Here is an 11,582-nt window from a genome sequence, read left to right as displayed (position 1 = left end):
CCTGAAGGGGAGTGAAAGGCGGGATATCAAATCCAAACTCTTCTTCTCTTCTTCCACATGGCATCTTCCCTCCATTGGCTTCCTTGCTGCGTGCTGAGAAAGGGACCTTTTCCGTTTGCTGTGTGCAGCAAGGAAACTCCACCAGCCAAGAACACTTCCTGCTTCCTGTGCAGCCGGTTTGCTTCATTTTCTTTTGGGAGGCCTAGAAAATGGAAGGCTCCACATTCCTGTTGTAGACCAAAGGGTCTGAATGAATTGAGGTTGCTTGGACATGATGGTTGTGTGAAGAGCAAAGGTGGAGGCAGAGAGAGATGGACATCCATTCTCATCAGCTGTCTGCCTGTGGCCTGTTCACTCAGCCCTCCCCTGTTTTCTTTCTTGGCTAGCCTTACCTGTTGTGTAGGTTCAAATGTCTTCCACCCCTTTCCTGGTTTTAGATGCAGCAGCAGCAGCAACTGCAGCGGATTGCTCAAATGCAACAGTTGCAAGTTCAGGCCATACAGGCCCAGCAACAGCAGCAGCAGCAGCAACAACAACAACAGCAGCAGCAGCAGCAACAACAACAACAGCCACCCCCATCGCAGCAGGTCATGCAGCAGCAGATGCAACAGATGCAGCAGCAACAGGCTGCACAAGCTCAGCCGCCGCAGCCAGTAGTGTCTCAGGCACAGACAATCCCAGGGCAGATCCCTGGTCAGGTCATGCTCACAGCCCAGCAGATTAAAGTCATGCAGGTAAGTATAGAAGAACAAGAATGGGTCAGGTGCAGAGGAGGCAGCTCACATGGGCTCAGGGGATCTTGGGGAGGGCTCTCTGCCAAAGAGGAGCAGACCAAACTGGGTGGAGGGAGCCTGTGGTGTCTGGCACCAGCTCCTTCCCCTCCAGCCCACCTTTGTTTGTTTTTTATAATATTTTATTAAGTTTTATCAACAGAAAAGTTCAGAAAAATACAAAAACAGAAAAATACAAAATACAAAAATACAAACATTAAACACAAAAAAGAAAAAGAAAAAACACATATAAAAGAAAACAAAACTCCCTCTTTTTTAATTTCTCATCTTTAGTTAACTTATTTTCTTGACTTCCTCACGCCTCCCTTTTTTGTATCCCTTTTAAGAATTGGTTCAGAAAATTCATATCCAATTTAGCTTATCTATTATCAATTCCATCTTACATTTTACCTTGTTGCTAGAACCCCTTCAGTTTATTTCAACGTCATCAGCATTCAAAAATGTTACAATATTTCTGTAAATAAATTTTAAATTTCCTCCAATCTTCTTCCACACGCTCTTCTCCCTGGTCTCGAATTCTGCCAGTCGCCCTCCAGCCCACCTAGAGGGGTGAAGTTCAGTTGCAGGGCTTGCTTTGCAGCTGCTGCTTCCTCCCCCCCCCCCCCTGGCTTCTGTGCTGCTGCTTTTTAGCTTGTGTTCTTCAGTGCCAAGTTGTACAGCAGCAGCAGTTGGATGGGGCCTCTTCAGTCAGCGGTGCAGGATGCAAATTCTTACAAGAGCCGATAATCTATTCTGTTCCCTCCTTTTTTCTATTATTTTTTTTTAGAAAAAAGAAAAAGTTGCTAGCCCTTCTTATATGTGCAGAAATGACCCAGAATATTGCAGTGTCCCTCATAAGTTTTCTCAGTTCTTGCAGTTAAATCTTGCAAAATTTATTAATTTATGGACATTTATAGCAGGGCTTTAAGAGCTGGCTTATGTTTCAGGCTAAGAGTGTTACAGAGTGAAATGCAGCTCCTTTGGCCCTGCAGCATACATGTGCCATACAGAGGTCATAAGCCTGGCAGCTAAGCCACAGAGGTGTAGGAGGCAAGGGAGCAAGTGTGTGTCCAGAGGGGTGTGTGTCCAATTTTAAGACAAACTTTTAAGTGTGATTGATTCAACCCAGATCTGTGCAGAATTCCCTTCTTTGTTTTGTTTCCCAAGGCAAGAGCTTTGCACCAACAGCAGCAGCAGCAGCAGCAACAACAACAACAGCAGCAGCAGCAGCAGCAGCAGCAGCAACAACAGCAACAGCAACAGCAACAACAACAACAACAACAACAGCAGCAACAGCAGCAGCAACAACAACAGGCAGCCGCGGCTCAAGCTCAGGCTGCTCAGATGGGTGCTTCAGGACCGGTAAGCCAGCCCCCACCTTCCCCTCCCAGAGCCAGCCAGTAATAAGTTGCCTGCAGAGTTGGAGCATGAAGCAGTGGGAGCTGGGTGGTGGTGCCCCAGTTGGCTTTCTGATGAAGACTCTTCCCCTACTGCCATCCCTTTGTCTTGAGTTGGAGGCAATATTTCTTCACCCCTTTTGAGCATGTCTGGACTGCCGAAGTCAGGGGGCTCCTGCCTGGGGTGACGGGATCTGGTGTCTGTGGGTCTAACTCTTGATGCTTTAGTAGTCCTGAAGTCTCCTATCTGTTCAGTTTCTCTCTCCCCCTCCCCCTCCCCCTCCCCCTCCCCCTCCCCCGTTTTAACAGTCTTTCTGAATGAGTAGCCTTGGTTGAGGGCCCACTGTTGGAGTCCTGTTTTCTCTCTTTTCTGTCCTTATCAACATGAGCTTTAAGGAGCTGCCTTGTTTGGATGAGAGCTGGCTCAGAGGAAGCTGCATGTGCACATGAGAGGCCATGGAAACTTGTTCTCTGGCATGCAGGAAGCCTGAAGTCTGATTGCATGCTGGGAGAGGGGCTCAGGACCAGGGTGGGCTTGGGGATTCTCCCATCTCCAGGGGCTTCTGTGGTTCCTGAAACACTTCACTTTCCACCAGGTAAGTCACAGAGATGGCTGTGCAAACAGAGAGGCAGACGTACGGAACCGGGAACCGGTTCCCATGTAAACCAATTAGGCACCAGTGAGGTTTTAGGTTGGGGACACATAGAGATGGGGGCCTGGCATTTGTGTACCCCCAGCTCAGAAATCCAAGGGCAAAGCCAGGATGTTGGCATCAGGCTTCAGACCAGGGCTCTTCCTAGGCTTGTGAATGTCGGATCTGCTTGTCGCTGCTCTGCTTGATAGGACGGCAAAAATGGCTCACCATTGTGCAAGATGGGTCTGTCCTGAAGGTCCTGGAGAGCCCCTTCGTTGCTGTCCAAGCATCAACACTCCATTGGGGTAGGATCTGCAGGTGCTTCGAGTGGGCAGGGTGAGAGAAGCCTAGAGGAAAGGGTTCCAAGGAGGCTTGAGGGGCTGTGGGAGTCACCGGGGGGTGGTTCAGGAGGCGTCAGCTGTGAACCTCTTTGAAGCTTACCTAAAGCCACAGTGCTTTAATGGACTGGAAGCAGAGGGGCCTCTTCAAAGGTTCGGTGGGGTAAAGAGTGCAAAGTCCTGAGATGCACTTCCATGTCCACAATAAACCTCTTTGTGGCTGCACTGTCTCAAGGTCCATGTGCTTCCACCCATTTGTCATAACTTAGACAAGCCCCCCCCCCCCCTGATTCCCTCTTTGGCTCACCTCATCTTTTGCTAGTTGGGAATTGATGGGCTAGAGGATGGGAGCAAGCCAAGCTTGTGTGAAAACTACTGGGCTTGCACAAAGCAGCTTTCCAAACACAACAAACCAACATTTCCCAACTGACGTGGCCTCTGGCCAGTTAATACTGTGGCATTGGCAGTCGCAAAGACTACGAGGAAGTCCTTGATTGTATGCTGAGGATATGGTCAGCAAATGTCTTTGGGAATGGTTATCTATGGTGGGAGTTGGGGTGCTCTTTCTGGCTGGCAAGCACCATTCTGACAAATGGTGGCTGCTACCAGTTGCTCCAGGGTGAAAAGGCCTAGGGGTCCAGCCTCAATGACATCGTCCAAGGCAGGTGTGGGGAACTATTGACCCGGCTAGCAAGCATGGTTGTTGGCCAGAGATTATGGGAATTGTAGTTCATCAACATCTCAAGGGCCAGAGATACCCCACACCTGATTTAGGGGTGCATAATTGGTTATTGTGGCTGTTGGCCATGCCCAAACTAGGGTTGGCTTCTCCAGCCTGCCAAAGAGATGTCATGCACATGAAGACACCTAGAGAGAGGCTGATGGCAATCTGGACCTTGTGGAGGTTGGATCAGTCAGACTCGTCTCTAATACAACAAGCAACTTGCTTTAACCAAGGAAATGCCTAGCTCTGGATCTTTTCTCTGTCCTTTATGGGTGTCTTTCTGTGGTTTTCAAATCAAATCTCTTCCTGACTTTTCTGGTAGTCTCTCCAGCGTCTTGCTTCTTGATGCCTGGCAAGGGGGCAGTTCTTACTTCTTGGAGTGGAGCTTCATCTCCCATTGAGATCGGGAGGCAACTGCTGCCTGCCTGCCCTTTCTCCTAGAAATGCAGTTAGGGTTTATTTACCATACTACTTCCCTGAACCCTTCCCTTATCATCATTCAAAGAGCCCTCCTGGTGGTGCTGTGTGGGAGGGAGCCTTGAACGAAGGGCAGCCAATCGCATGAGGCGGCTCTTCTACGCAGACTTTCTCCTCTGGATTGTGGGCTGCTGGAGGCAGCCCTCCAGTTCAGGCCCTTTCAGTGTGTTGTGGGGATGTGAGCCATCGGTCCTCAGGACGGTCATCCACATCCAGTGGCTTCTGGAGCTGAATTCCACTCCACTCTTGTGCTTTTTTGCTGGAGCAAGATGCTGTCTGGATCCACATCTTGGTCATAGCTTCATGTCTCAAAATCCGCTAGGAGTGAGAGGTTAGACGTTGATACATTTTCTAGATTTTTTTTTTTTTTTTTTGCTGGGGGAAGGGGAAGGGGGGACTGAATCTGTAGGAGAAGGGATATACGCAAATTAGCTGTCCAGGAAATTGAACCTGTGTACAATTTAAACTTCTTCCATAAGTTTAAGAAGTCCTCAAGACGTGGGGGAGAAAATCCTCCCTGCGAGTTGTTCCTGGGAATTTGGAAGCTCTGCGCTGGTGATGCCTGTGTACTCTCTCTCATTTGAAATACAAGAGGCACGTCCTAGAGGGGAAAAACCCAGACAAGTTAGTAGAGCGCAAGACTCCTAATATTAGGGTTGTGGGTACAACCTCCATGATGGGCAAAAGATTCCTGCATTGCAGGAGGTTGGACTAGTTGACCCTCGTGGACCCTTCCAACTCTACATTTCTAACACCTTTACTGTGTCAGAGTAGCTCTTTCTCAAACCTCCCCCCATCTCCACAAACCGCTTTTGCCTTGGGGGTGTATGTGTGCTGCAGTCTGGAGTTCTTGGCAAGTTCAGCTTACTGAAGTCATGGTGCTGCCTTCGCAGTCGGTTCGACTCTCCTGCTGGGTCTTAGGAGGAGCCTTTGGAGGCCGTGGCTCCAACAGTCTTCCCTTTGGTGGTGTGGCAGGAGGCCCCGGCCCACGGTGGTCCCTCGGTTGAGCCTGCTGGCGCCTGTGTGGCTCTGAATGTGGAGGAATGCCTGGAGGAGGAGCACGTTTTGTCAGCAGCCCACCCCCGGTCTTGCTGCTGCTGCCGCCGCCCATGCCCACCATGGCTCACCCTCCATTCTCTGTGGCACATCCGCCTCTGTTGGGAAGCTGCTTCTGCTGTTGTGTGGTGCTTGGCCTTGGCCTCCCCTGCTGTGGCGGCTTTTGCATGCTGTGTGTGTTGGACCTGCGCATGTGGTTTGTCTGGCTTCCCCTCATTCCTTTCTCTTCCGAAAAGCCTCTTTGACCATCCGTCACTGCCCCAGGCTGGGGGAGGGGAAGGGGGCTTGATTGCTCTGCCATGAACTAACAGCTGTGCAAAGTTTTGCTGTTCTTGAGTTGTGATTTCCTTTCTCCTTGTTTCATGTGTGTGTCTGTTTGTGTTCCTAACTTTTTTGTTGGCAACTTTGAGCTCTATGACTTTTTTTCAAGACACGTTGTTGCTGTGGCTGCTGCCGGTCCATTTACATGAAGCACGAAATGCAGTTGCCTGTCATCATTCTTCCCCCATCCCCCAAGGTCTGGGCTAGTCTTAAGGACTCCCCTGAGGGTCAGGAATTGGGCAGGAGATGGGACCAAAGCATCTTTCACTGGCTTGGCTGGTTCCGGCTGAGCCACATAGTTTGCAGATGAGAAAACTCTGGTCAAATCTGCCCGTGTCACACCTGGACCTTAAATCAGAGCTTAATACAGACTGGTGCTGTGTGTCCAGGTGGGTCAGTGGAGATGTCAATTTCCTCTTCTAGGTTTGGCATCCCATTAGAGGGCCTTGATACAGCTGATATGCAGCTGAACCCCCCTTTAATTGGACTCTACCTCCCCACATCCACCCACTCACCCCAGAGTTCTCTGACAGAACCAGTCAGGAGTGCAAGTGTTGTGTCTCCCAATCCAGAGACTGCTGCAGGGTTGCCTTCCTAAGACTAGTTCGCTTGACTTCCACCTCCTCCTTGGAGGCTGCATGTGCTTCTCATCCTGCCGGCGTGCTGCGTTTCTTGTGTTGCGATTACTTTTGTCTGTCCCTCTGTCCTCCCAAGATGATCACCGCAACTATGGCCCGAGGTGGGATGCAAATAAGACCACGGTTCCCGCCTACCACCGCTGTCTCTGCCACGCCTCCAAGCACCATTCCTTTGGGTGGACAGCAAATGCCTCAGGTATTTACTGGAGCTGATGTGTGTTGTGCCAGGGGGTTGGTGGGGTGGGTGTTGCACAAGGGGCCACCTCCCTTGTCATGAGTTCTGTTCAACTGCAGGTGTGCACATTTAGCAGTGAACATGGGCACCCCAATGAAGGCAGCCCATAGAATGGTGGGGGAAGCGAAGCAGGACTGCAGATTAGCTTCTGGGAGCAGGGAAGTCCAGGAGAGTCATTGCCTCAAGTCTCCCTCGCCTTCACAATGCTTGGCATAGTTCATAGGAACAGATCGCAGGAATGCTGATTTAGCTGCTAAGACATGCGTTGAACCTGTGCCTGTACTCCGAGGGAGGAGGAAGCTTGCAAAGACCCTTGAGGGGTAGATGTGCTCTCCCTGTTACATACTGTAGCTGCTGCTGCTCATTTTCTTCCCTTTGCCTCCTAAGAGGCTGGTAGAGGTTTCTGGCCATTTGTGCAGCCCAGTCAAAGGCAACTGAACAGAGATTCGTGCCTCCTGCGCCCCTGAAAGGAAGCCTTGTGGGTCTTTCAGGGATCTCACTCCACCCATTCTGCCAAGATCTGACTCAAGTGGATTGTCTGGCAGTCTCTGTTTAATCAGCAGGGAGAGAAAAGTCAAACCACCTTCAGACTGCTGGTGCTTAGACTGCTGGAGCTCCTGTTTATCACTTCTGTAGTCCTTCTGCTATACAGTCCCAATTTGTCATCTTCACAAAATCCATATGCATATGGAATAGTGACTGACCGCCCAAGAGCCACACAAAGTGACTTTGTGGATTGGCACCCAAGGTGGTTTCTGCACCCACATTTGGCTTGTCAATGACTACAGCATGTCAGGGCAATGAAACTCCAGGAGAAGGTGTTCTGTGCAGTCTTTATCAGGTCTTGGCTGGTTCCACACCTGTGAAATACAGTGGTACCTCGGGATAAGTACTTAATTCGTTCCGGAGGTCCGTTCTTAACCTGAAACTGTTCTTAACCTGAAGCACCACTTTAGCTAATGGGGCCCCCTGCTGCTGCTGCGTCGCTGGAGCACAATTTCTGTTCTCATCCTGAAGCAAAGCTCTTAACCCAAGATACTATTTCTGGGTTAGCAGAGTCTGTAACCTGAAGCGTATGTAACCTGAGGTACCACTGTACTCTACTTGTGCCCCCAAGCACTCTTGCTGAGGAACTCCACCAACGGATACCCACCTACTCGGTTGGCCCATTGATCCTGAGATGACCTCCCCACCCAGCCTTGTGTGCTGTTCTTTTCAGTATGTTGCACCATTAGGTTCCCCCCCAGAAGAGGAATTGCTGGGGTGCATCATGGGGCTCAAACTGCATTAACTCTCATAGAATAGAACTGCTGACAGCCCCACTGCTCTACTTTGTTGTGAGGGCAGTTACATCCGAGGTTTGTGTTGACTCACACAGCAGCAAGGCTCTTGTGAGCTTGGCTCGTTCCACTGAGCTGCTTCTCCCACTGACTCCCACATTCTGTGGTCTGTTCGGCATGCCTAGTTTTCAAGTTCTTTCCAACCCTTATCTCGCTGGCCAGGAAACAATAATGTCTTGAGAGACAGTTCTTCCTGTTCTTCCCAAGGCTGAAAGTGGGTGCTTTGACCAGGGTCAACTGGCAGATTGCACAGCTTAGCCGACAGCAGGAATGTAGGTTTCCTCTCCCATAACGAATCTGGGCCTGGTGGAATACAGTCACAGCTGCAGCCACTCAAGTCCTGAGAAGGAGAACCAATATCCTCTCTGTAGCCCAGCTTTGGTTGGTAGAAGGTTCGTAAAGCTGCTGCATACAAACTCCACCTGAGAAAGAAGCCCAGGTGTTGACCTCTAATCTGAGTTACCCAGCACTGCAATCAAAGGAAGCAGATTGACATGAACAACACCTATGAATAGCCTTAAATGTTGTCAACAGCAATTAGTTCTGGGTGCATAGAAATATCCACAGTCACTTAACATATCCTTCAGTCTCTACTTACTGCTTCACAAGCACTTCTGTTCCCAGCCTGCTTTCCATCAGCTGGACACAAAAAATGATCTAGTAATTTGCTGGCTGTTCCCTTATCTGTGTTGTAGCACTACTACCAAAGCCGGTATCGGTATCACCTAAATTAGCAGGCTTCTCAAAATCTCTGATGTAGCCCCTATAGGTTTGACAGGTGAGCCGTGTGGCACCCATGTCCAGCCTCCCTTCCACATGGCAGGCTTGGCACTGAAACTGTTGTGGCTTCTAAGTGGATGAGCAACCCATTTGCACACTGGCAGGCCCTTACCTGTGATTCACACTGAGTTTAAATAAGAGTTTGCTTTCTAGGTAAGGTGTTCTGGCTTTGCAGCACTTGCCAGTCACAAAACACTTTCCCCTCTCAATTATGCCTTGTAGAAATTCAGCATCAGGCTGTCAGATAAACACAGTTGAAGGACTCTCTCTTGCAGTTGAATGGGACCAAGGTTTTCTGAAAACAATTTGCATTGAGAGCAGTTCAAATAAGGTAGAATCCTAAAGCTTTGGGTCCAAGGCTTTCACTTAACGTTCTGTGGGCAATCAAGCCTGCTGCGCAGCTAGAGTAAGCAAAAGAACAGGTGTTGCTTATCTATGGGCCTTTTGCTTTGATCAGTATCTGTCCATTTTTTTAATAAAAAAAAGCTGCTCCTTTAGAGGGAGCCAGCTGTGAAGATTAGAGGTTGAGAACACGGAATCTCGGCCTTCACTCTTTGCTTCAGATTCCTAGAACAATTAATTATGCTGCAAGCTACACACACATTTAGCTGGAATTTGAAGGGGGTGGGGGAGCAGGCCCTCTTAGCGATCCAGAGAGGCCCCTAGCCATAATAAAGATTAAAAATGACGGCAGAGGAAAGCAAAATAAGGCTCTGAAGAGTGAGCTGTTTGTTCATACAACATGAGCAGCAGACCGGGGAGGACATGCTCATCACCGTCTAATCCTGTGTCATCAGAAACGGTATATTTTTAGCAATATTTATGAATTTTTTAACTCTTTAAAATGACAAAGTCTATATTTGTTAATTTAAAAAGTGGTCTCATTTGCTTAATTTGCAGCTCTAAGCCGAGAGGGTGGGTGTCATATTTTGGTCTGATGTGCATTTTTTAAAAGCTGCAAAACTTAGTAAGTGTCTAAATACAAGGCCTCCATTGGCCCTGGGGAGGGGGCAGGGACTAGGGTATGATGGGTTTGTTCAGCTAGATTTCATGCAGCTGGCTGTAGTTTCTAAAGAGTCCCCCCAAAGAGGAACGGGAAGTTTTGTCTGTCTGATCTTCTAATGCTCCATGGAAATGGAGCAAAAGAGGGAAGCAGTCTGCCAACTTGGGCAGCTTGTGGACTATGACACGCACCTCCTCTGCTTCCCAAAACACACACGTGTTTTGTATGATGAGCTGCTGCTGCTCCATGTAGTTCCATGTTTTACTCTGGCTCTGTTCTCTGTGGGGCTGGAGCATTCTTCTGCCAAGCTAGCCTGTGTCTGTCATGCATGCAGCACACATACACACTTTGGACCATCTCAGTCTGTTGTGGATTATTACTGGGAAATCATTGACAAAGCTTAAAGGAACGGGGTTTTGGGGCACTGGGCCACAATGAAGGTAAGTCTCCCATGGTACTAGTTGAGGCTGGCATTTTTCAGACAGATGTTTGGTCTAGTAAATGTAGATGGAACTGAGGACCCTCCGAGTTGGCTCTCTGTCCTTAGCAAGCCAGGGAAGAATTCTGCATGTGAAGTCACAGGAGGCTTGCAGAGAAATGCTGCTGTGTTGGGCCTGTTTTTGAGCTTCCTGCCGTGTCCATTACAATCTTCATTTTACAGCCCAGGAAAGAGTGGCAAGCCCAAGGCTCCTCAGCAGGTCAAATATGCTGCCTTTCAATGGGATCCCTGGCTGCTACTCTTGTCCTGGTGCCCTTGGATTTTTGGAAAGGCTCCTCTTGCCAGTGACGGTTCCTTTGTTCTAGGTCAGCCAGAGCAGCATCACCATGATGTCTTCTCCTTCACCAGCCCAGCAAGCCCAGACCCCTCAGCCGATGCCTCCGCCACCTCAGCCCTCTCCCCAGCCAGGGCAGCCAACTTCCCAGCCCAACTCTAATGTCAGGTGAGCCTTGATGTAGGAGTAAGCAGGCTTCAGGTGGTTTCAGGTTTTCTTTTTAGGGTCAATAATAGCTGCTTCATCCCCAGACCTCAATGGGAAATACTTTCCTCCTCTTTCAGCTCTGGTCCAGCCCCATCTCCCAGCAGCTTCCTCCCCAGTCCATCTCCTCAGCCCTCTCAAAGTCCCGCAGCTGCACGAACGCCACAGAACTTCAGTGTCCCATCTCCGGGGCCACTAAATACTCCAGGTAATTTGTGCAGGGCTTGAGGGAGCAAAACCAGGTTGCCCCTCTTTTTACTTCCAAGTCTGTGCCTGTAATGCATATTTTGCATAAATGGGGTTAATTGTGGGGACCCAGTGCTGGCATTTGAGAGGTTTTTTGATCATTTTAACTATCAGCGATGTGGGTGAATGTAATTTGCATACAGACTGTGACCCTCTGCTTCCCTGGCAGAAGTTGTATTGCAGGCAGCCCAACAACAGGACAAAGGCAGCATGTTCCACAGCCAAACTCTGAATCCCCAGAACAGCTTGGTGATGGTGGCAGAGGGGAAGCAGCCTGGGGGGTGCATGCAGGAAAGCAGATGGAAGGCAGGCTGTGCTGGGTGCAGCCCCCTCCCCCTCCTCCTGCTCAGTGCCTTTACTCCATGGGTCTAACTTGTCCTCTTTTCTGCCTGGAAGGCAATCCCAACTCTGTCATGAGCCCAGCGAGCTCCAGCCAATCTGAGGAGCAGCAGTACCTGGAAAAACTCAAGCAGCTCTCCAAGTACATTGAGCCTCTACGGAGGATGATCAACAAGATAGATAAGAATGAAGGTAAGTGTGTGTCATCTCCCCCCCCCCCCCGGTGGTGTGCTTGGGGTTGTCGGTGCCCAGCCTTGATAGCCTTTCCCCTTGCAGCAGGCGGTACCAAGAGGCTTTCTCCTAGGT

General features: G+C 49.6%; 1 protein-coding gene across 2 annotated transcripts in view; it reads left to right on the top strand.

The window, feature by feature from the left end:
* The window catches only part of MED15 (mediator complex subunit 15), a 31,242-nt gene that overhangs the window by 14,703 nt on the left and 4,957 nt on the right, over positions 1–11,582 (top strand). Inside the window, exons 7-12 of one of the 2 annotated variants that reach the window (XM_082203130.1) lie at positions 438–734; positions 1,938–2,132; positions 6,433–6,552; positions 10,519–10,655; positions 10,772–10,899; positions 11,334–11,468. In XM_082203130.1, coding sequence (XP_082059256.1) covers positions 438–734; positions 1,938–2,132; positions 6,433–6,552; positions 10,519–10,655; positions 10,772–10,899; positions 11,334–11,468 — 1,012 coding nt within the window. The remainder of the gene's footprint in view (positions 1–437; positions 735–1,937; positions 2,133–6,432; positions 6,553–10,518; positions 10,656–10,771; positions 10,900–11,333; positions 11,469–11,582) is intronic. The other variant, XM_082203131.1, reaches the window with a different exon arrangement.

This window comes from Podarcis vaucheri (assembly GCF_965113315.1).
Source record: "Podarcis vaucheri genome assembly, chromosome: 16".
In the NCBI taxonomy this organism is placed as follows: domain Eukaryota; kingdom Metazoa; phylum Chordata; class Lepidosauria; order Squamata; family Lacertidae; genus Podarcis; species Podarcis vaucheri.
Note: the sequence above shows the minus strand (reverse complement) of the source record. Positions and strands in the feature narration are given on the sequence as shown.